The sequence below is a fragment of the Leptodactylus fuscus genome, chromosome 3 (assembly GCF_031893055.1).
Source record: "Leptodactylus fuscus isolate aLepFus1 chromosome 3, aLepFus1.hap2, whole genome shotgun sequence".
Lineage (NCBI taxonomy): Eukaryota > Metazoa > Chordata > Amphibia > Anura > Leptodactylidae > Leptodactylus > Leptodactylus fuscus.
In genome coordinates, this window is record NC_134267.1 from 46,236,448 (window position 1) to 46,262,180 (window position 25,733).

The 25,733-nt window shown below is 40.4% G+C and overlaps 1 protein-coding gene across 2 annotated transcripts in view; it reads right to left on the reverse strand.

The window, feature by feature from the left end:
• Window positions 1-6,508: 6,508 nt before the first annotated feature.
• The window catches only part of TTC13 (tetratricopeptide repeat domain 13), a 43,119-nt gene continuing 23,894 nt past the window's right edge, over window positions 6,509-25,733 (reverse strand). Inside the window, exons 13-23 of one of the 2 annotated variants that reach the window (XM_075267474.1) lie at window positions 24,484-24,614; window positions 22,213-22,345; window positions 19,849-19,941; window positions 18,831-18,914; window positions 18,453-18,537; window positions 17,080-17,186; window positions 13,751-13,886; window positions 12,088-12,167; window positions 9,329-9,407; window positions 9,017-9,096; window positions 6,509-8,286 (exon numbers count right to left, since the gene is read on the reverse strand). In XM_075267474.1, coding sequence (XP_075123575.1) covers window positions 8,172-8,286; window positions 9,017-9,096; window positions 9,329-9,407; window positions 12,088-12,167; window positions 13,751-13,886; window positions 17,080-17,186; window positions 18,453-18,537; window positions 18,831-18,914; window positions 19,849-19,941; window positions 22,213-22,345; window positions 24,484-24,614 — 1,123 coding nt within the window. In that variant the 3' untranslated portion in view covers window positions 6,509-8,171. Of the gene's footprint in view, window positions 8,287-9,016; window positions 9,097-9,328; window positions 9,408-12,087; window positions 12,168-13,750; window positions 13,887-17,079; window positions 17,190-18,452; window positions 18,538-18,830; window positions 18,915-19,848; window positions 19,942-22,212; window positions 22,346-24,483; window positions 24,615-25,733 lie in introns of both variants that reach the window. The other variant, XM_075267473.1, reaches the window with a different exon arrangement.

Below are 25,733 nucleotides of genomic sequence, written 5' to 3' on the forward strand. Positions count from 1 at the left end.
AATAAAGGCATTGTGGCAGGAGCGTAACTGGAGGGGGTGCAGTCACATCGGGGTCCAGGAGCCCTAGGCCTAGTTCACATCTGCGTTTGGTATTCTGTTTGGGAGTCCGCTTTAGGACCCCCCCCCCCCCAAACAGAATACTGAACGCATTAAAAAGTGGTGACCAATGAAAGCACACGGACCCTATAGACTGTAACGGGGTCTGTGTGTTTCCTGCATAAAAAAAGTATAGCTTAAAGTAGTTTTTTCTCTGCATGATTCATGCGGATACTGTGTGGAAAACACACGGACCCCATTACAGTCTATGGAGTCCGTGTGCTTTCATTGGTCACTGCTTTTTAATGTGTTCAAATAGTCCACTTGGGGACCCCCAAACAGAATACTGAACGCAGATGTGAACCAGACCTTAGGGGGTTCATAAATACTGGCACAAGCATTGAGATTACAGCTTTCATGTGGCCCATAAACCAAGGAGACCCACAGATTACCCTAACCACACTAAGGGAATATTCACACAGTTTTTTTGTAGGTGGATTTTGACGCAGAATGCGCCTGCTAAAAGGCCTACCATACCAGCGACATGCCCTATCTTCCCACAGAAATTTCTGCAGCTGAGACAGACGTGGCATCCGCAGCTCAAGATCCTGGTTATGCCCATTCCTTCAGGCCTAACCAGGAGCGGGATGCTGATGCACTGCATCTGCATCCCGTTGCGGCTAGGTGCACAGAAAAGTCACACGACGGAAAAGGTTTCCGCCCTGTGAACATACCCTAAGGCTGGGGCCCCACGTGCTGGAAACGCCACAAATTGCCCACGGCAGCAACACCCTGGGTTATACAGTAACTGCCAAGTGGATGGGATTCATGTGAATCCCATGCTCACTTTGCGTTTAAAACCACAGCGCGGACACACTGCGATTTCCATCAGCCTAAGGTTGATTTAAACCCCTTAGTAACTGTAACCATCACTATCAAGAATTCGCTATAGGGATGAGATAGAGAACACCGGAGAAAAGATTGCACCCGCCACTGCGTTTCACTGTAATCCACCTTCATCAACAAATCTCTACAATAGATAAAAGTAACTAAGTTACCAATCGTGCCACATTACAGTAATAGTATATAGTACGCAATGTGCAGATCTATAGATTGTTAAACAGGGTGTCAATCTATGATCTGATTGCAGCAAAGTTTACCATAACAATGCATATATGAAGAAATACAAAATATGCAGAAAATAGAAAACTAAGTGGAATAAAATAAAATGCAAAGCAGAAACATTAATAAATAAAAAAAAAAAAAATCTAGTAGAGGGGTCACATACTATGTAGAATAATATCAGACTATCAGGTATTGGAGGAAGTACCATCACCCAGACGTGGAGGTGACCGTATACACAAGCTCAGGCAACGTGAGTCATTTTGGATTCACACACTCAATAATATAACACCACAAGGACGCATCCGGGAATGTGACTTTATATTAATACATGATATGGTTGTTACACTTTCCTTTTTCTAAGTCAAATTTTCTTTGCAGAGCAGATTTGATACTACGACGCAACCAATTTCTTCATAGGTGAGAACAGTGGAGTAAAGTTTTTGATATTTAACCCTTGGAGTGCTGACGCAATAGGTCGGATTGGGGTCATGTGATTGTCAGTCAGTCCCACGTGAAATCCGCAGGTGCAGTTGATACACATCTAACGTGGGGGTGGGGACCCTTCAGGCACCAGGGCCAAAGTGCAACTGTAGTCATATAATGCTTCATGGAGGACTAAACAGCACTGCTGCAGGTAGAAAATATAAACATTTCCTTCAGTCCAATTGTTTGGAATATGTGGAAAAAAAAAATAGCTGCAATCCAAATTATTGATCAAATCACTTTACGTTCAGGATTTCCACTTCAAATTTCTCCCTTTGCAAGAAGTAATGTGAAATTTGCAGTGAAAATATTGCAAATTTTGCAACAAAATCTGCATGCTTTTTTTGTAATGAATTTCTTAGCAAATTCCTTGGTGTATCTGCAATAGATATTTTCTGTTACAAACTACGTCCTGTTGGAATATATCGTTATACTCATTTGATCCTCAACTGAGCAAGTCTATGACACCAGTACGTTGGCACAGCCACAGTTCTTCAGACCTTCTTCTCATGGCTACGCAATGTCAGTCAATGTAATTCAGTCATAGATACTGTTTTATGCTAGGTTCACACCTGTGTTCAGGTCTCCGTTTGGGGGATCCAATTGGCATCAACTTAAAATAGTGGTTACCCGCGGACCCCATACACTATAATGGAGTCCGACGGGTTTCCGTTCAAAAAGGGCGAAAAATGCAAAAAAGTGCTGCTTGCAGAAAACCGTGGAGTTCAAGTGCTGGTGTGAACCCAGCCTGAGAGCCTGTACACATAGGCTATATTGCCCCTAGCAGACTTGTAACAATGGGAGGTCTTATTAGTTACTATAGGTGAGACTATGAGTAGGTTAGTTAAGTCTTTGTTCTGTAGATAGTCCTGGTGATAGAAGTCTGATGACTTGTTAATTCCTTTACAAATAACTTCAGAATTGTATCAAGAAGTAAAGCAAACATTTCATTGTACTGAGCAGACAGCAGGATGGAACACACAGACAAATGATATTGTCAGATGTCACATTAGGGGACTTTTGATCACTGATATATCAATGATGACAATCTCTAGGACATTCATGATCAGTGGGGCTCTGCCACCATTCCTTGACATGAGGGAGCAGCATTTTAGCAATGTGCACGTCTTACTTTCCCCTGCACTTTGACCTTCCTGACCACTCAGCTCTGCAATAACTTAAATGGCTTTCTTAGGCCGTCTGTAATAGAAATATGTTGAAGACACTCCTGGCAGCCTTCAGTAGGTTCCTGGCTGCCAGGGAGACAGCTGTACATTCCTAGATCTCATTCCATGGTACAGTGGTCTTCTTCAATATGGTGGGGCTGGGGTATCATTGGGTCCTCCGAGGTCTTAAACACATTTAAGGGTTAATGCCAATGATGAGAGAAGTAACTGATCATATATATTACAGTGGAGACCTGGCGGGTATAGCACCCACTCAGGCATCATGTCTAAAATGCTGACATTCAATGTATTATTATGGAGGACGTTGCAAATTATTAGAGAATAGAGAGACACCGAGCACACTTATAGTGTAGATGGTCTATTATAAATATATAGATGAATTATCTGGTGTTTATGAAAAGAACTCAGGACCTGGTGGCCTCTCACCTGATTGGGTTGTGACTCCGTTCACAACTCCGTTTTAAGCAATATTAGGCTTCGTCAGAGTGAGAGTGGCAGCACGTCTCTATAACACTGGTCAAAAACCAGGAGGATGCACCAATGAAAGAACAAAAGGACGGCGCTCTCAGGTCCAAAGGAATTTATTCAAAAGGAAGATTGCACAACGCAAAAACAGTTGCCGCGTTTCGGGTCGGAACCCTTTATCAAGTGCGTAACTTCACTAATCGAGCTTCACTCAAGCTAGGAAGAAATAGATCCTATCCGGAGCGCTACTCGGCCTATTTAACCGTACCGCTCCATGTGCCACTTCAGGTGAATTCAACCCGGAAGTGGCACATGGAGCGGTACGGTTAAATAGGCCGAGTAGCGCTCCGGATAGGATCTATTTCTTCCTAGCTTGAGTGAAGCTCGATTAGTGAAGTTACGCACTTGATAAAGGGTTCCGACCCGAAATGCGGCAACTGTTTTTGCGTTGTGCAATCTTCCTTTTGAATAAATTCCTTTGGACCCGAGAGCGCCGTCCTTTTGTTCTTTCATTGTTGCAAATTATTAAGAACATTTTTAAATACTTTATTCAGAGTTAAAAGCGATTATCCAACACATTAATTTTTTTTTTAATTTACAAATATCTTAAAACGGTCTAATATAACAAAAGGAGTAACACTCACCTTCCCAATTCCCTTCCACTCCTGGGGTGACACTTTGATGGTCCAGCACCAGTCTCCATTTATCACTCTTCAGATATCACTTGGAGTGTTCAAACATGACCCTGCAGGCAAGGTGTCAGACTTGTCATTGCTGGAGCTGAGTGAATAGTGAATAGATACCAGCAGGGTACCAGGGAAATGTCCAAACAAAAGCTGCAGGGGATTGATCAGATATTAAATATTCCCAGTTTAGAACCGTCATTTATTAACCAGAATAGAAAGTTCTACAAAATACATCTCACTCCTGGGAAACTCGAGAATGTTTAGGCTAAGGCCTTACATAGCAAGCTGCAGGAAAAAAAAAATCCATGAAAAGACCACATTGCTTTTTTTCTGCAGTAGGTCCATAGAGTATACCTCTGCAGATTTTTTGCTTTTGTTATACCTGTATGGAAAACACCAGTGTTTCTGTAGGTACAATTGACATGCTGCAATTTTTGAAAAACACAGCTTTTCCACTGTAGAATTTTTTTTTTTTTTCTGCAGGCTGTGGACAGGATTAGCCAGAATCCCATTACTTTGCATGTAATGTAAACTGCAGTGTTATAATAAAGCAGGAGTCAGCAACCTTCGAGACTCCAGCTGCTGTGAAACTACAACTCCCAACATGCTCCATTCACTTCCATGGGAGGTCCAAGAACAGCAGAGCAAGTTTGCATGCTAGGAGTTGTACTTTTACAACAGCTGCGGTGCGGAAGGTTGCCTACCCCGGTTATAAAGCATCTCCCATACTAGTAAATGGAGTACTGGCCATATATCCACAACAGAGCTCTATTCACGTCAAGCATTCAGGGGAACTTCGGGGTCCCTTCTCCTGATGGGTGGGGGTCTGTGATTAGGGAATAAGTGTCATTATTGGAACAACTCCTTTAAAACATTAGATTACATATACAAGAAATACATATCCAGAAGTTGTTCATACTGTACACATTACTGTCCATATGTGACGGGTGTGGACTGCATTCACTTAGTCAGTCCAAACGGTCCCATTCTTACATCTGGACAATAAAGGAGTCACCGCCACATACGTATCTGATCACTCATCAGGGAACGGTATGCATTCAATATGTATTCATGAGCCTTTTGGTCCCATATCCTCCTTCCTGATCTTAATCCTATGTGCAGTATGTGGTAACATCTCTTATAGGAACTGATAATAAAGTGCCATTCTTTATCCATGTTTGGTATTGTAGCCTGAAATGTTAGAATATATAAAAAGGAGTTGGCATCTTTCTTGGCAGAGATTAAAAGAATCAAATGATAGTTTCAGGGACACCAATTCCAGATGTTTTTCCTCACAGCAGGTTTATATATAGATGGGCCAAAAATATTCGCAGTACAGAAAAGAAAGAATTGTAAATTTAGCCTCAGCGCCGTCTATTATGTTTGCATTAGCACATACAGGCCGCAGTAACAGATCTTAGCACCTTATCTCAAGCTCTACTGTAAAACTAGTCATGATCCTGCCGAAACTAAGGAACGGTAAAATGTACTCGCAGATCTGCACTTTGTAGCTAAACCACGAACAATCAGAAGCAAAGATGGATCTATTGTGAGGTGAAGCGAAAAATCTCACACAGAATACAGTCTGTTACAAAGCAAGGAGTGCACAATTTTGTAGCAACAGTTTCGGAAAGGCCCTTTCATATGTTTATGTGAAGGCACATAGCAAGGTTCATAAATTTTATATATATATATATATATATATATATATATATATATATATATATATATACACACACACACACACACTAATATATATATATATATATATATATATATATATATATATATATATATAAATTGGTTGCAAAGGTCCCCTATGTAGCTCTCACTTGAACTCCAGCATGCAGGGTTAACCATGAGCACACCTCACTAATGCTGGTGTAGTAACTGACACACATGTGAATTTACTCTTAACATATTCCTAAATCTATTGGAAAACCATCTGCAAAGGAGGAAACGGCAGGAAATTAAAATGATATTCCTATATCAGCAAAACATTGCTAAGGCGGGAATAACTGGGCACAAGTTTCGTCCATTAGGGTGGGACATATGGAAACAGTGTTGCAGGAAAAACCGTGGCAAACGCATTGAGGTTCACAGAAAGTCTGCAGATTTCCTTAGTGGACTTTCTCCTTCAGTTATACCTATACGGAAACCACCAGTGTTTATGGACATGCTGCGATTTCTGAGAACGCAGCTGTTATAGGAAATCACAGCTTTTCCGTTGCAGGTATTTTTCTGCTATGTGCAGATGGGATACTCTAGAATCTCATCCACTTTAAAGGGACATAAAACGCCACATGGGGCACCCTGAGGTGTAGGTTTTCAGCACTGCGCAATATGATGATGCTATACAAGTGAGCAAAATAAATATATACCCTCACACGGTTATCCCATAGGCACCTTGAGCAGTGGTGGAACTGGGAATAAAAATACCGGTATTATACAGTCTATATTATACGGTCTATATGCAAATAAAGACTTGCAGACATTAGGTTTATTGAGGTAAATATCACCCTTTATTTCTTTATTGTCTTGACATCAGTTGATACTTCCACCAAAATATTGTGCTTTCAAAAGATTCAGCTGCAATATTCTCCATACTAAAGTTCAAGTATATTTAGCATGTACGAGGTATATCTCATGGCTGCACCACTTCCTCTTTGTCCATAGAAATCACATTTTTGTTCATTTTACAATAGCTTACCATAGCTGCCTTTACTGAAAGATATAAAATGACATCTGAAAATTGAATGACTGCGTCCAGTGCTCCCCGTACTCCAATGACCTCATTCTCCTTGTAACTAAGGAAGCCATTAGATATGGAGAATAGAAAGGTAAAACCAGGTCGGTCACTTCCATTACTTTTGTTCTTTGGGATAACTTAGAAATCGGCTTAATAATCAGCGGTTCAATAGTTTTAATTAACCCCCTAAAAATTTCCTTAGATGGATACTAAAAATATAAAATAAGAATACCCTAGAGAAAGTTATTGCAGTTACACCAAGAAAATCAGGCGTATGGGATATATTTTATTAGTAAAGTAGTTGGGTAGAAGAGGTTGTTTACACACTCGGGAACCCTCGGCAGCAGCCATAAGATGAGAGCTGCTGCAAAACGTTGCAATTGTTTTGGAAAACCTCAGTAAGCTGAGGGGCACCCATACAAACAGCTAGTCACTGATGGACCTTCTAAAGGAAAATATACTGTCCAAAGTGGAAAACCCTTTCAAATCTAATTTATATATTATATACATATGTATTTAATGTTCAACCATGTGAAACCACATGCAAACACCAAAGAATAAAGCATAAAGTGCCACAGCTTCAAAGCCAGTCAACAGGTGCCCGGGTCCAGTGGGCAAAATGAAAGAGGAAATTTTATTAAAAACTGGTAAAAAAAGGGAAAGTGGAGATAATGTTCAGTAACCATTCATATTACTACTAAGTTCCAAATGATCTTAGAAGAATAAGAATATAAATCGATAATATAATTACTGAATATGACCTAGAAAGGCAGGGATGCAGATGTAGCTATCGCTACAGGGTCTCACGGGGCCCAAAACCTCTCTATAACATAAGACGACGTTGGAATTATTGACAGCACATGGTAATTGGGGGCCCATTTTGCATTGGGGTGCAGGAACTTAAAGTTACCTCTCTGCAAGAAGACCTTTTCCATAATTCTCTGCTCAATCCCAGCCCAGTGGTGGTGAGGTAACAAAAAAGTGGCCATGGCCATCCTAGTGAACTGCAAGAACTTACTGTAGGGAAACCAAAAGTAATTGTTACCCGTACCTCCCGTATAAACACAAAATGATTTGCTTATTGTAACCTAGAAACAAATTTATAGATTAAAACTTAAATGGCATAGAAAATAAAAGAATTCCATAGACCCAGAAATAATCTGCCGCAATCATCTGCAAAACACAAACCTGACCAGTAACGTATGGCCAGAAGCTTATCTTGATTTCACATATGAACATTTGGTTTGGTCTCTTAACTGCTCAGTGACATTGTATCGGTTCAAGTCTTCAAAGAAAATGTATAAAGAAAAAAAAAAAAAAAACAAACAAGTGGTAAAGAACCTAGTTTGTTCAATTGCACTTTTTAGAAAATAAAAAAATAAAATCAAAAATAATTTAATAAGCAAAAGGTCCCGTTCAGTTGTAGAAATATAAAACCCGTCATGACTTCTTGATGCAGCGAAGGGAAGAGTCAGTGTTCAAGACTTCAATCATTGCTCTCAGTGTAGGGAATGATTCTGATACAGATGGAAGACTCTTATAGGAAGCAGGTAAGCTAGGGAACAAAGCAATATTGCCATATTACATTCATATTATGTACAAATACACACATTTTTTTACCTATACTTTTAATTTCTTTAAAAGAGGACCTTTCAACCTCCTGGGGCACATGCGGTTTTATACACCGCTAGAAAGTCGACAGTGCACTGAATTCAGCGCACTATCGGCTTTCCCGTTCTGTGCCCCCGATGAAGAGCGGTCGGTGCCAGTACCGTAGCTCTTCACTGTCAGAAGGGAGTTTCTGACAGTCAGTCAGGAACATCCTTCCTCACAGTAGCGCTGTATTGTGAGAGGGGGCATTGCTTACCGTCCAGCCATGACGCTGAGCGGTGAGGAACGCCCCCCCCAGTACTCTTCTATGGACGAGTACTATCCGGAGGGGAGGGAGGCGATCCTCACCGCTCTCACAGTACAGCGCTATAGACGCTGCTGTGAGGAAGGACGTTCCTGACTGACTGTCAGAAACGGCCTTCTGACAGTGAAGCGCTACGGTACCGGAACCGACAGGTCTTCACTGTGGGCACAGAACGTGAAAGCCGATAGTGCACTGAATTCAGCGCACTGTCGGCTTTATAGCGGTGTATTACATCACGCGTCCCAGGTGGTGAAAGGTCCTCTTTAAAAAAAAAAAAAATATATATATATATATATATATATATATATATATATATATATATATATATATATATATATATATATATATATATATGAGTTTTTCCATTTACCTTCTTAAATTCATCCAAGTTTTGGCAGTTTTGCTCAACGCTTCTGATCCCGGTGCGGTCATAGCTTCAAAATCAACCAGCTAAAAACGAAATGAGGTAAATGAACCCCTAAGCACTTGCTGTCACATACATATATACATGTGCTATGAAGTTTATGTCCAGCAATGACCCGAGTTCAGCCATGGTTTAGTAATATATGGCCAATGTTATATTTTAGGGGGAAATTCTGTTTATAAAATGGAGTGTACCATTTGTTTGGAAGAATTGGTTATAAAATGAGTAGTTGGGCATAAGAGAAAACACTAAACATACCTTTCCTTTAGGAATCTTCCCCGAAACCTCTTTGCCACTGGCCATTAAAGCACCCATAATGACAGAATAAGCAACCACACTACGGAAGAAAAGAAACACAGGAAGACAGAAAACATTTGGTAAATGACAAAGTTATTCCAGAAATTAAAGATCCGTGAATCTCAGATCCAGAAGATAAATTGTATCTGTTAGATGGATAAATAAAGTATAAGGGCGGACTACACGGTATTCCGCTAGGATCACACTAGTGTCACCTCTCTGATATTTGGGTCTGTCGAGGGACCTGAACAAGAGAGAGACAGAAGCTAAATAAGCATAAATTATATAAGTAGCCACTAAAAGAAGAAAATCTGATATGTATGTGAACTGATAAGATTTTATGTATCAAATTTTAATGTATCTGACCACAACATACAAGTCGCTTGTCAATGGAGTAAAGTCAATAAGCCCTTTCATATGGCCAAGAAATTTTATTTCATGTTTGGGGTAATATATTATATCAAGGCTGTGGAGTTAGTAGGCTCAATGTTTTCCACAGCCAGACTCAAACTACTTTATAAATGGCTGACATTCCTCTTAAAGGGGTTGTCCCATAACAAGGATCCTATCTATACTGCTAGTTTAGGTGGATTTAAGACTTTTTCTAAATACATTGATTTATCAAAACTGCTTTGTTTGGCCGCTAATTTATTATTAAATATTATAATTTATTATTATTTTTATGCAGATTACGAGACCTTCCCAAGCAGACTCCCTGAACGGAAACCTGTGTGCAGATGTGAATCTAGCCTGAGTGAACATGATGTCACTAGCTTGTAATGGGAAAGTGGCGCTCAAGTGCTCCTGCAGATTCAAGTAGCTGATCTGTGGGGGTCACAAGTGACGGACCTTAATTATTCACATACTAAATGTAAAGGACAGGTCAATTTTAAACGCTATACCATCAGGTATATACCCAATCTATAAGTTGTGAGAAGGTGACAGGCAGGGTGCTGGAATCTTGCTCTATATCCCCCAGGTTTCTGACATATGTGTGATACAGTGCGGGTCTTGAGTAGGCCTCAGCTCAAGGTGTGAGTCCTTGGCTCATTACTGGGCTAGAAAAGGAAGCAGATCCTGCAATCCAATGCAGTTCCGAGGAGTGAGAGGAGGTGTGGGTCTGTCCTGCAACCCTGAGTCCAGTGAGACAAAGTTGTGCTTGTTTTGTTCGTGTGGCTGATAGTAAGCCACACGTATAGTTAGGTTAAAATTGCTGTTTAGTTAGTCGCTCAGACGAGCAGGATTTTGTTCTCTGTTTGCCTGAAGTTAAGGCTGTATTTTGTTTTGCTGTTTTTGTGCCAGAAGTCAAGATTTATTTAGTTTCCTCTTTTTCTCTAAATAAACCAGTTTCCTGTACGTTTTTTTCCCCGTCTTGACTGTTTGGGTCTGCACCACTGCTTCTACCGAGTTAACTTCCCCACAAGGTACCGTATATACTCGAGTATAAGCCGACCCGAATATAAGCCGAGGCCCCTAATTTTACCACAAAAAACTGGGAAAACTTATTGACTCGAGTATAAGCCGAGGGGGGGGGAATGCAGCAGCTACTGGAAAATTTCAAAAATTAAAATGGGTGGAGTTTTTGGGTGCAGTAGTTGCTGGGGAAGGGAAGGGGGTGTTTTGGTTGTCTGTCTGCCCCTTCCCAGAGCTTGAGGACTGGGTTTTTTGCCCCCACTTATATGCCTGGCTGAATATAGGGTATCTGCAGTGCTCCTATTAACCCCTTCCTGATGGAACAGGAGCACTGCAGATAACCTATATTCAGTAGACCGGGCACTATAAGACACAGGGATACCTAATGTGTATAATGTGTATCCGTAATTTTCTACTTTTATATGTATTCTAGGGAAAGGAGGGATTTAAAACTTTATTTTATATTATATTTTTTTAAAGCTTTTTTTTTTTTTTTCCACTATTTTATGGGAGATTCTATACATTACTATTGCGGCTGGTCATAGACCCCCCCCCCCCCTCCCTTGACTTGAGTATAGGCCGAGGGGGGCTTTTTCAGCACAAAAACTGTGCTGAAAAATTTGGCTTATACTCGAGTATATACGGTATATCAATCAGGAATATACCAATCTATACCCAACAGGGGGAGCCATCTTATCAGAGCAGAACTTAAGTGTTCTACAGTAAAATATAGAATTTGCCAATTATAAAGTGAAGCTTTATTTTTGTGGTTGGCTAATACAAAGCATTGCTTGACATCTTGTGACTACACCCATAAGACACAGCTTTAGAAACTGGAACACCAGAGGAAACTATTATGCTTGGCACTTTTCCTTCCAGAATCCGTAAACAGTAAAACCTTGCCCAATTGCCCTTTCATACACACTACTCTGATGCCAGTATCCGGGACTGCGGCGTATACAGCAGGATTAATCTGTGGATGTTCATAAACACATGTCCAGATGTTTGCAGCTGTTTATATTGCATTTCTTAGAATGGATAGCAGAAAAGCATTCAAGATCGCAATGTCCTATACTACAGAACATTCCTATTTGCTAAAGAATATTTTATATTTGACAACATTTGGAGGTCATTGCAAATTTTGATATGGATTGACGGGGCGATATTGTTATTCGTGAACCTGCCTTAGTTTTTCATAGATTATTTTAAGCCACCTCCACTATACTTTCTCCTTTCAGCTTCTGTAAAAATAATATGAATAGTACATTGAGCTTTCCAAATATTTTATTATAATGGATGACACTGACCTGGATCCCCGCGAGAGCGGCATTAAATTGTAGAAATAATACACCAATGACAGAATCAGTTCACATACAACATCTGCCTCCTAGAAACCAAAGAAGAAGCATTCCAAGAATCAGTAAAGTCTTTCCAAGTGCAAGGTTAAGAGCCTTACAAACAATACATTACTGCTGTACGGCTTCACAGCAATGCGCTGGTTAGTTTCATGGTTAGGTGAACCTGTCAATAATTGTTGACACTTGCGGTACATTATGACCATACCAGGCATATTTTTCCTGATTTATAGAATATAAGGTGGCCTTGTTTCATTTCTGCACGGATAGGAATTTCATGCATTAAACTACACAATGAAATAGGATATGTGCAAAGCTAAAAAGTATGCAGGTCTATAAATAGGACAATACCTTCTGGTCACCTTGAGAAGACAGACGGCTGATATGTTCTATTCTACAATAACAAAGTTTTTGGCACTAACTCTAGTTCATTGCAAAGATTTGGCAAAGTATCATTAGTCAATAAACAAACTGAAGTTACAGGGAACCCATTAGCTCTTCTGATACAAAAAAAATTTCTGAAATGTATTCTATAAAACAATGCTGGTTCATGGCACCTTAGAAGTCTGCTTTGTACCATTCCTTTTTTACTTGTAGAAATTTAGAAAGAGCTGGGTGTTACCAGTAGGGGGTGCGTCCATAAACCGTCTGACAGTGTCACACTATGTAGTGAAACACCCCCTTAAAAAGCAGGATGGTAACTCCCAGTTGTCCATGTATCCATACATTACAGTCACTACAAAAGGAATCAGTAGTTTGCATAAGAGAAGAGCGTTGGTCTGAAAATATAATCCTTTTCCTTTGGATAAACAAAACGCATTTCGGGACAATCCCTTCCTCAAGTGTGAACAAGTATACACTTTACACACTTGAGAAAGGGATTTAGTCCCGAAACGCGTTGTGCATTTATCCAAAGAAAGAAAGGATTGTATTTTCGGACCAGAACTCTTCACTGTCTCTTCTCTTCTGCAAACTACTAATCTTGACGTGGAAAGAATTTTCCTGCGTCTTTGAGGCCAGCAGCCGCTTACTGCGGACCGTACATGCACTTCAAGTGGTTGTGAATAGAGATGAGCGAACACTGTTCGGATCAGTGGATCCGAACAGCACGCACCCATGGAAATAAATGGAAGCACCTGTGACGCTGACTTTGCCGGCGTCCGGCCGGCGTCACAGGTGCTTCCATTCATTTCTATGGGTGCGTGCTGTTCGCTCATCTCTAGTTGTGAACGATTGTAACAATCCTGAAAGGTGATCACCGATATGACAGCTTGCATAATCTGTATTCACGTTATTATATAGTATTACGCCATTAGCATTGTTTTTTCTTTGAGTTAACTGCAAAAGAGATGATACGCTAGCAAATTCCATCCACACATTGGGGAAAAATATGTGCAGTTTTGGAAATGGCAGCAAGTCAATTCTACGGAAACGCCAGCAGTTTCCCTATAGGTATAATTGAAGCGGACTTTCTGTGAAAAGCGTTTTGAGAAAAAATGCAATGTGTTGGCTGCGGCCCCCTAAGTAGTGCCTTAGCCTTAAAATGTTTTATTGGCTTTGATTAGACTTATTGGAAATTTTCAAAATTTTAATAAAATGTTAAAATTCTACTCACTCCTAATTCTGTAGAAAGTGCCAACACCTTCCCTTTTGCTGTAAGATCCTTATACAGAGACTCAATCTCTGCATGGTACAATTGTGTTCTTTCTTCTGTTGTCTGTGTCTCCACTGAAAACAATATATTACCAATTCTGAAAGAGAGCATTCAAAACATCACAAACGGAAAACGGAAATGGGAAATCTACAATAAATTGCTTTGTCTGTGATCTGTTATTTGTCAGTAACAGATTTTAACATAGGATTTGTGATAGATCGCTTTTTAAACCAGAAAATATTACAAGATTAAGGAAGGGCAGTCCTATCCTGTAATACTATACTTACCAATACATACTCTTTATATGCACAGGTTCTATCTATCTATCTATCTATCTATCTATCTATCTATCTATCTAATATAGGCCTATGAGGCTAGAAAAGTTAATGGATTTCTTGTTCCATTCACTCCATCTACTGTACCAAAAAGAATTCAAATGCCCACATTTCTTGGGGTGGGCTAGGAGCAGAGATTGTGGGAGGGGGGATACTTTACATTAAATTATGGTGGGGGGAAACAAAATAGAGTGGAAATTTAAAAATAATATCTACAACCAGACATAGGTTTAATGCATTATAGTCACACTGTTTTGTGGGGGGAAAGCAATACCCTATTTCCTAATATGTAATACTGTACTGTACTGTAATATTGCTGTTTATTAACAACCAGCTACCTGAAGTAGGAAAGTGGAAAGACGACAACTGTATGTTGTCTGACCACGTATCCGTTATCACAATGATGCAAAACTATTTGGCTCGCTTCTCCATTTAGATTTCATCCTAAAAATGGATTACTAATCTATAGCCCCTTTTACACCTTGTGGTTATGGGTCACCTCCATTTGCTTGATCTGCTTTTGTGGTTTCCACTGTGAAAAAAACGGACGGTAGAGTCCCTGGCATTAGGTACTTTTTTTTTTTTTTTTATACGAGCTTTAGACTAGGTATTAGGAAAGCAAATGCAGTACTGATGGGTCTCATTTGTAAATGCTGCTGAACTGATTGGTCATCACTATAGATTGAATAGAATCTATTCTATAGATTACCACCAGCTACATGAAGCGGATACGGTCTACAGTAAACAAAAAAAAAAACAAAAAAACAAAACCTCAAAATGGCTTAAAAAAAAAATAAAAAAAAAATAAATAAAAAAAAATATATATATATATATATATATATATATATATATATATATATATATATATATATATATTTATATTTTAAAGCAGCAATACTCACCTCTCCTCCACTGGTCCTGACACCGGGTCCAGGCAGATTTCTATTTCCTGGTCCCTCTTGACACAGGAAATACTGTTCAGCCAATCACTGGCTGAGGAGGATCACCAGTGACCAGTGATTGGTGGAATAGATATTTTCTGTTTGTCAAGGGGGGGCAAGAAGTAGAGATCAGTGGAGGAACTGGGCATTAGAAAGTGAGCATGAGGGGAGAATCGGTGAGGCGAGTATTGCCCATTCTGAGAGTCTTCTAAAACGTTTAACTGGTGAAAAACCCCTTTTCATAAAATGTAGCTCTGGGTAAAAAGAACCTGGCAAAAGAAACAGATTTCCCATAAGTGAGTTTATTCCGCCTTAAAAAGATGTTCCTGGACAAATATTCACTTTTTCTTTTTACCATTTAGTTAGAAACATTCTGTGAAAATTCATTTTTATTTATAGTGTTCGGAGCTCTGGGTTTTAGTTCGGTCTCTGTAAGGTATCTGAATCTCTGCATAACAAAAAAATAAAAAAAAAGTGCTGCCTGTCCTATAGGAGGCATGGGAGCTCACTACATGTGGTTAAACTCAATAAGGGTGCATTCACACTAAGTATACACTGAGCTGATTCTGAACGTAAAACACGTTCAGAATCAGCACGTACAAAGCAGATCCCATTCATTTCAATGGGAGCCGGCATACGAGCGCTCCCCATTGAAGTGAATGGCGCGTGTATCACATTGAAACCAACAGGGAAAAAAGCAGGGGACTGGTAGCTCTGAATCAGAAAACAATATCTTAGTAGTTAATTCAGCACACAATTTTAAGGTGGAGACTCCCTTTAACAATGGTTTCAGACACCTCTCATACTACTGAAACTGGCCTATACAACTACGTTTAACACAAATTATTTCCAGGACGAATCTTATTTTTCAATACTGTTAAAAATATTGGAATCCCATGTTTATCTAAGTTTTATACATGAAACAGACAAAATTAATAATAACCTCAAACCAAAGCGCTATGTGAAATAACCTTAGTTTTTCAGATGGAGAGTAATTTGTATGAATTTAATATGTGCAGCAGTGGAGTGTCTGAAGCTTTCCCTTTATAAAATGTATGTCAAAGTTACAAAAAGGAAAGAAGATAAAACTAAATATACACTTAATGGCCACTTTATTAGAGACAACCATCTAATAGCAAATAGGACCTCCTTTGCAACAATTTGACTGTGAAAGCCATAGAAAAACAAGGACAGGAAGCTGTAATATGTTGTATGAGCGAGCCCGTGACTATGACCCTTGTGACATGGTGAACGGTCCTCCTTCTGCCATAGGGTGAGCAGTTGTCAAGAAAGGGTAAAACTCCACAGGTATCAGAGGACCCATTGTGTGCTGGGTATACCGCCACCAGCCTACACTTTTGACCGGAAGGCTTTAGCGATCCATGATGCTTTCACCAACAGAAGTCTGGATTCATCTGCCCATCTGCATTCTTTCCATTTCAGTTGACCATAAACAGCAATCAAACTGGTCGCCTGTTGCTATAGTTCACCCGTGCTTAGGAACAATAAGATGTACAATTTGGACAAGTTATGGGACAGTTTAGTATTCAGCTGCATTTTCCTGGACTGTGCACCACCAGAGTGATTCTTGACACCATTTCATCGACAGATTCTTCATGTCCACAGGATGGCCTTTGGCTTGATGTTTGTCCTCAATCAGACCATTCTTGAGATACTCTCGACACTGTTGTACAAGTAAACCCCACAACGTTGACCGTTGCCATGACCATGCTTTTTTTCCCCCCAAGTTTCTCCGATAGGTCGGTTTTCCCGTGTTAATATGGACTTGCACAAACTGATAAATGGCAAGTGGCCTATGTCCCTAATAAAGTGGCCACTCAGTATATGAATATTTTCTGTTATATAGGTCATATATAACCACAGTTACACTATAAAGTTTTCTTAATCTTGGAAGAAAAGGAAAAAAAAATAAAAATAAGTGGCTTAAAGAATATAGGAACGCCACTCTACAGATAAATACAAGGAGGTTCAGATACAGAAATGTGTTTCTTACTTATCTCCTGTTATAGTTATTGTGAATCCATCATATTCTTTCCCTTGATCTTTGAGGCTGGGCACTTTTGTGTTCACTGTGAACCCATCTCTTGTTTTGCTGTTTAACTGCTTATAAAAAGTAAGATATAAGTATTATCAATTTATAACTGAACAGGTAGATTATTTTACTTCATCCTATAAAATTCTGACTTAGGATAGTCCTAAAGGCTGCGAGGAACATAAACTAGAATATAGTAAATGACATAGTCCGCCATGTCGCGGTCATCTGGCTGCCCAGTTTATAACACTACTGTACATTGGAGATTAAGAGACCTAGACCTAGATGGGGGTGGGGGGGGCTCTACGCCTCGGCAAATCCTCCTCAACGCAGTGAGGAGTCTGAATGCAGCAGTGGCGTATAGGCAAGACCATCTGGGGTCCGACAGAAACAGAAGAGAACTAGTTACTGTGACAGGATAAGGCTGAAAGGCTATTTAGCCTCCTTCATCCCCCTTGGTCCAACGAATTTTGGCTTGTGATAAAGATCTATGTAGACATTTGTGATAGTCTGGTTCATTGGATTCACTACCTTAACAACCATAGTATTGTCATGCACCCACTAACCAGACTATCATAAAAGACTTGGCTCAAAGTCTTTGCCAGCCATTACACCGTGCCTTTTCCACTTTTAGGCAGTAACAGACTGGGTTCAGACAAATCCCCAGCAATTTACAGTCCAATATATGGGGGTGCTCGACATTCTTAACCTATAGTGTAAAAATAAATTGTAGATTTTCAAGTGTACTCACTAAGCTTAGCAAAGGATACAGTGAAATCTGGATGACATTTAACATATGTGAATTCAGATTTGTTACAGAAATTATCCCTTATGCCTGGCCTTTTACATTGGTTTCAGATTTAGTTACAGAACCATATAGAAAGCACGCTCATATAGTATTCTATTTGGTCTGTATACGACGTAATATTAACCACTTCCGGACCGCCCATAGACTTTATACGTCCGGGAAGTGGTTGCCTTGTTCTGACAGGACGTACCGGTACGTCCAGCCAGAACACAGTAGCTGCACGTAGATCGTGCAGATACTGAAGCTGGGAGCTGGTTGTAACTTCAGCCGGAGCTCCCAGAGAGATGGCAGGGAAGGTTTATTCCCTTCCCGAGCGGAGACCCCACGGACCCCATTATAATATATGGGGTCCGCGGATTTCCTGAAGGTAACCGCTTTTCAATGCGGGTAGATTTTCGTTTGCAGGGATCCCCGAACACAGATGTATACCAGGCCTAAAAAGTATGGACATGTTAGATCCACTACTGTATCTTTATATTCTGTCACGGTCTGCACAATCAAAATGAATATATGGCTGAAACCTTACCTTCATTATTGGTAAGAGGTCTTCTACTTTATGGACTTTTTCTAATGCTTCTTTAACTTCTGAAAGCCCTCTAGGATTGTTGGCACTAACAAAAAAAAAAAAAAAAAAAATTTCAAGTAAACACACTACGGCTCTGGTAGACTGCTGAACAGTGGTGGTGGTGGTGGGGGGGTGCTTGGAGTTGGACCCCCTCCTTCCCCAATCTGCTGTTGCGGTCCTATCCTAAGGATCGGTCATCAATATTATTCACATTGACAACTTTTCCTAAATCTGTTGTATGAAAGCAAAATAAGACTCTGCCAACACTCCCACTTTTATGGCAACTGGAAATTAAAAGACCCAACATTTACATGCAAGTTTCACAAAATATATATTTACCTGTGATAGATCATTATTCGATCCTTTATAAAGCTGAGAATTTTCTCAAAATACTCAAGATATCGCATGTTGATCACCTGACCTCTGTAAAACACATATGAAAGTGTGATTTACAAAAATAACTTATAATAAAGCATTTCATATAGCTTTCTTAACTATTTCAGAACTGGGCCATTTTCCATGGTTCATGATTGGACCCATAATATATACATAATACATTCTGACTGGACAGAGTCAGAATGTGGAAGGACAATTTAATAATAAATGTCTAGGAATAAGAACAGAGGAACACCACAATACAGATATAGAAGGAAAGATGCTCAGTATTGAGATTGGGAAATAAAAGTATTTACTGAAGCAGATATGTCAGGAAACGTGTCGGGATCTCGTCGAGATAAAACAATTTTCAGGTGTAGCCACGTAAAGAGAATTTGCAGGTCACATCTCCCATTTATGTTGAATATAAAATACCCGACATCATCATAAAATCTGCTTTAGTGTCAAATCAGTAAAGCAGAGGGCACAGATATGCTGATGTCTATGCATGAAACTATATTGTGGTCAGCAGTGTTCTGCACAGGTGCCATATAATATACCTCCTAATAACAATGACACCGTGCTTCTATGATGGAATACAATGTGCAGAGTTCGTGGAAATATGCCCTTACATAACATTGGAGATGTAACCATACATTCAGAGGTCAGCGTGTCAGAACACCTGATGATCCAGCGAGCTATGGGCGGTTTATTGGCCAAATGTAAAGTAGTAAGCAATGTAAATAGTACTATGTAATGTGGTAGTACAGAGTGATCAGCATGGGTACTGTTCTACCCAAATATCCATGGAGAAGGGAATAGGACACAGTAATGTAAAAAAGTAACTATTCTCTGAATTCATAGGATTGGCTATTGGGGTATAACTACCAATCCATCAATGTGGGGGAAGGAAGGAGGGGGGGGAATAAAAGTAGAAAAAGTTTGAGAATCCCTGTTTTATATTGTGATGCTCGGTAGTTACCGAATGAGATTGATGTGGTTGTTGAATCCTCTAATAAGACTCTGAGCTGGCATTTGATCTAGCCAAAGCACTGGTTGGTCGGGGTCAGCAATCCTGTTAAAGTAAGACAAAATCATTGAAGTCACTATTACCGGCAAGACAGTTTGAGACCAAATAATAATACTGTGTTTCCCTGAAAATAAGACAGTGTCTTATATAAAATTTTGGTCCTAAAGATATGATGTGTCTTATTTTAGTTTTGTGTGCTGCTTCCACCACTGCGCTACGCTGAGATGTGCTCGCTGTGCAAAGACTGTATGAAGAAAAACATTGCAGCCGGCTGAATGCTGTGTGCGGTGCTCCGTGTGTACTGGAAAGCCGGCTGCTCTCGCTGCTGTGATACTATACGTTATATCCACTGTTCCTGCTGCTGTGGGATGATCTGGGTGAGTGCAACCCCTGCCGATACTTAGTGTATGCACAGCGGACATCTCCCAGCTCATCCTACAGAAGCAGGAACAGTGGATACAACGTATCGTAACTGTCAGCAGCCAGCATACCTGTGCATATGGAACATCGCGCACAGTGTTGCAATGTTTTTTTTTATACAATCTTTGAGCAGAAAGATTATTATTATTGTTGGGGATTGCCTTATATTAGGCAATTCAACAAAACTTCTGCTATGTCTTACTTTCGGGGGATTACTTATTTTTGGGGAAACGATAATAATAATAAATAATAATAATAAATAATAATAATAGTGTTGGGGCAATGCTGTATGTCATCTGTTTTCATAAATTTCTCTATTTCTCAATTTGGCATTGAATTTCAGTACCCGAAAGTCAGTACCCACTCTGAATGTGCCTCCCATTTTTTTCAACGAGAGGCAGATCGAAGCAGAACGCTGGAACTAAAACAGGCATCCAGCTGGATCTTGCCACAGAATTCTGAGATTGATGATCTGCAGAAACCACAGCACCAAAAAACGCCTAAAAAAAAAGGCCAGTCGGTTTTTTTCAAGGTCCATTCACTGTGCTGGAGGAAAAAATCTGAGATAAAAAAAAAAAAAACACACCTAAAAAAAAAAGCTTCCTAATTCCTGAAGCGGATTTTTTCCTGACCAAATTGCTTGACCACCCTAAGGGCTAGTTGACACGGGGCAAAAAGGGCGTATTTTGGTGTGGAATCCACCTCAAAATCTGCCCCCTCTAAGTATACCGTTAGCGGTCTTTTTTCTGCTAGCGGTTTGTTCCCGCTTGAAGGAAAAAAAGCAGTGAGCTGCCCTTTCTTCAGGCGGATTCAGGCTGAATCAGCCACGGATATCCGCCTTGTGACACCTCCCTCCCGACTAGGCCCATTCACTTGGGCCTAATCCGGAGTGGAAAGATGCGACGGAATGTGCACACGCGGAACCCTGTGTGAACTAGCCCTAAGAGTGAACTGTTATACAAGACTGGAGAGACTAAATAATTCAGATTTTATGTGCAGCGCACAAGAGAAAAATATGCAGTTTATCTTTTACTGTAAAACCCGTTCATGCTTTTCATGTCACCTCTACCAGGAATCCCTCTCACTGTGCTAAATCTATGTAAACTGCCTGACATACATAAAAAAGCAACAGCTCCACCAGCAGTAATGGAATAGAACAAGGAAACGAAAGGCTTTGTAGAAATATATTACACCTATCAAAGAAAATAATGCAGATGCCATAAAGTAATGTCTGTTCTGTGCTAAACTGGGGATAACAGACACAACTCTGCAGTTATATAGACGTGGATAGGGCATGACAATGGGCACATGGAAGCTTCTGTTCTCATGATCGGTGGGGGTCCCAGAACGCTTAGCAATCAGAAACGTATCCCCTATACTGAATTACAGAATACCCCACTAAAAAGATGCCAGCGAGTCAGATCGATAGTTTGATAGATTCTCAAAATCATGGGGGACAAAAGGTAAAGGACATCTCATTTAATTGCTTCCATTCCCTGATCAGTTTGGTTTACAAGATATAGCCCCTGGTAGGTTGTATGTAAGTGAGCTCTTGTTCACCATGGGGGCAGTATCTTTTGTAGTCTCTGGGTTAGGTCTGTGTAATCGATGAGGGCACAGCGGCTAACAAATGATGCAAGTCTTGTGACATTTTATAGCAGGTGACAGGTCCTCTTTATAGAGGAATAGTAATGCTGCCAGCTGATGCCATTTAGCTTCTTATGAATGATGAATTGTAGACTGTCAGGAATTTGTTTTATGGGGTTGTTAGACCGGCATAATAATGTAATAAGCTCTAACGATTTCCGAGTTCATCATAGCTATTACTACAGTACTATACTTAGGACATTAAGGATAGCGTTTCACAATGACACATCAAGTTTCTGGGCAGGATACCTTCTCCATTTAACAGCGATGTCAAACATATCTCTCCACTGCATAAGTCTGGTTTTCCCATTAATTCGCACTTTAGAGTTCATCCACGTCTTCTGGACAGCTTGCATGACTTCAAGAGCCGCCAAACCCATAGCTAGAAGAAAGGGACACAGAGCTTCAATATTTTCCAAAAATAACATAGGTTAAAATGTAGGACTGGGCGATTAGGACTTAGGGGTTATCCAGCTTCCAAAAACTATCTGTAAATAAATCCACAGACATGCTAAATACTCCCTGTTGAGCACCCTTTGCTCGGCTTTAGTTTACTTGCTGCTCCTTGTCTGTGTGTACATACGTTTCCTACGTTTCTCACTCTGTCTACCTTTCCCTTCTCCACTTTCTCATTTGTGCAAACTCCTTCTCTGCTACAGAAGAGATCTTATGTCCCACTTCTTCAGTACATGCAGCGTGGCTCCCCTCTGCCTATGTGACCAGGCAATAAATCATCCACAGGAGTGGCTTAAAGGGCCAAGGAGCTAACATGCTGCTGTGACATTTCATTTGCTGGCTGAACCGCTCAAAGGGATGGGTAGTGAGCTTGCAAATGGGTCATCACAGCTGTGGTTGGTGACCTGAAAATAAATCAGATAAATGGTACCGAATTTAAACAGGATATATAATAGGACGTATTTTGTATTGATGCATCCTGTTATTTGTCCCATATTTTTTTGAAAACTGGATAACTCCTTTAATTGAACATTTTACTTTGATGGCAAGTAATGGACATTCCCCAACATAATATTGAAGTTTGGTTTTGGTTATTCACATACTAGCAATCTCTTTTTTTTTAACTGTATTTTTATTGAAATTTTTTAACATAACAAATAAGAAAACAATTGCAAAGTAGAATACAAAGAAAAGGGAGAGGCCGAATCGCCAATCCCTCATCAGGTAGCAACATAGAGAACCGTATTAGGAAGGAGCAGTAAAAAATAAGAATACTGGGGTAGACAGATACATAAAGACAGAGGGGGAAGGGAAGGAAGGGGGGATTACTAGGTTACAGGCCTTGCAGGGCACAATAGGCATCCCAAAGGGACCAAATGGAGTCAAAGGCCTCCAATGTGTTATTGAGGCTGGCCGTCAGAAATTCAAGACTTCGTACATCCTTGATGCGGGCCAAGAGCTGTGTATCTCTGAAGCGGAAGATGGCCTTCTGCCAACCACAAAGTTCAGTACGTGGGACCACAACGGGAAGGGTCTCAAAATAATATGGGGGGGGTGGAGGCAGGGGCAGCGGTCCAAAATGGAATACAATGCAGATGGGAAGCTCAATAGTAGTGCAACAGGTCTGGAGCAGCCAGACCCCACCCTCCCTGCCCACCAGCATAACCGAGCGCAGGATACAGTGTCGCCTAGCCTGCCAGATGAAGCAGAAGATGGCCTTCTGCCAACCACAAAGTTCAGTACGTGGGACCGCAACGGGAAGGGTCTCAAAATAATATAAAAGTTTTGGGAGAAGGGTCATCTGGACCGTGGCGATCCTACCTAACAGGGATATGGGGAGGGTTCGCCATTTATCGAGAAGAGATCTAAGGTCGCGGAATAGGCATGGGTAATTCGCCGAGTAGAGAACGGAATAAGAGGTGGTAATCTGGACCCCCACATAGTGGATGGAAGAAGAACGCCACTGAAAGTCAAAATTAGCCTGGAGTAGTGCAAGAGCGGGTGTAGGAATATTGAGAGGGAGGGCCTCAGTCTTAGAGGGGTTCACCTTATAACCAGAGAAGTCGCTAAAGGTATGAAGCAGACACAGGAGATTAGGGAGAGTGGTAACATACTAGCAATCCTGACTGTGTGACACAGGAAAGGATGGAGGCAGAATAAGTGAAATAATCGATATGAGCAATTTAGAATTGATTCAATGAGCAGACGTTTGCTTTCTGTTATTTTGTGATTAATTGCCCAGCCCCCACATAAAGGTTTTCCGCTTTCTTCCAGTTTGCAGGAATTACCTTTTTGAGTGTTGGTGGTGAAGAGGACATGAAATGGTAACAATGTGCTTGAGTCTTAAACAGAACTGTCACGACTTAGATATTGATGATGTATCCCTACAATAGGTCATGAATATCTAATCGGCAGTGTATCCTCAAGATCAAGTGATAGCAGGAGTGGCACAGATCCATCCATTGTGTATCAACTACACCAGGTTATTGCCGACCAGCTCTGTTCACCGTCACATCAGACATTTGCCATTCCTGAAACTCTCATATACCTGCTTCTATACAGTACCTCTGTGGATTCTCTTGTTTGGTAGAAATCCAGACGTTTCATACTGCATTAACGCCCCCAAGCGATCGGCCACACAAATAAGTTCTTGTATTTCCAACTTGTAGCTTTCAAAATTCTGTGGCAAAACATCCCTGAAAAGATGGATAAAGAAGTTAGAGTTTTAAAAAAAAAAAAAAAATCTTAATTTCTGCAGCCAGCTGGACCATAGAAAGAATGACCTGATCATTACGGCCTGACCACTCACACTGACTATCCATGGGGATGAAAGTAAAAGGATAGTTTGATATTGGACAAGTAAATGTGAAAGGACAGCTAGTTCACACGTAAAAACCTCCTGGCTTATTTTGGTCCTGAAAAAAACAAAACAAAAAAAAAACAAAAAAAAAAAACAGCTTCCTAATTAGAAAGCGGTTTTTTGACCTTGAGGCGGTTTAATTTTCTGGAGCAGTTTTTTTCCATAGACCACCATTATATGGAGGCAGATTTTGAGGCAAAATCTGCCTCTTTCTCCCCCCCCCCCCCCCCGTGTGAACTAGCCTAGTTTTATTGTCATCCATCATCAATTAACAAGATGACAATTATCTGCATTGTGACTAGTGCCATACATTAAGATAAGATAATCCTTTAATAGTCCCACAGTGGGGAAATTTCAGTATGTTACAGCAGCATAGTAATACAGATACAGGATAATATACAGTAATATATTACAGAAGTAGTAGACATACATATGCTGAGAAAGATATACTAGGAGTCCATAGCAGCTAAGGAACAGAGAAGAAAGAAGGAGGATACTCAGTCATTTAGTTGTCTGTGCGGAGTGTCTTCGCTTGGTCTGATGTAGATTATACAGCCTTATTGCGGTTGGAAGGAAGGACTTGCGATTAAAGGAAAGGTATTACGAAAAGATGCTGTTTTTTTATTAATGTAAATTATGGCTTATTCATTTTAGACTGCCATTATATCCTACTAATATTATAAAGGTGAACGTTTGTGTGTTTGGATATTTGTTCCCTAATCACAGCCAAACGGCTGAATGGATTTTTTTGAAATTTCACACAGACCTACATATTGGCCAGGAAGGAAAGATGGGCTATACTCTAAATGTGGGTCACTCACCCCAAATCGCCAGTCAAAAATTATCTCCAGCTCCGCAGTAGGACCTGGCATTACGCTAGCGCAGGTTTTTCAACCCATCTCCTATTGGTGCATGGCGGGGTGTGGGCGGCCTATGGAGCCAGCGCAGCGCCACC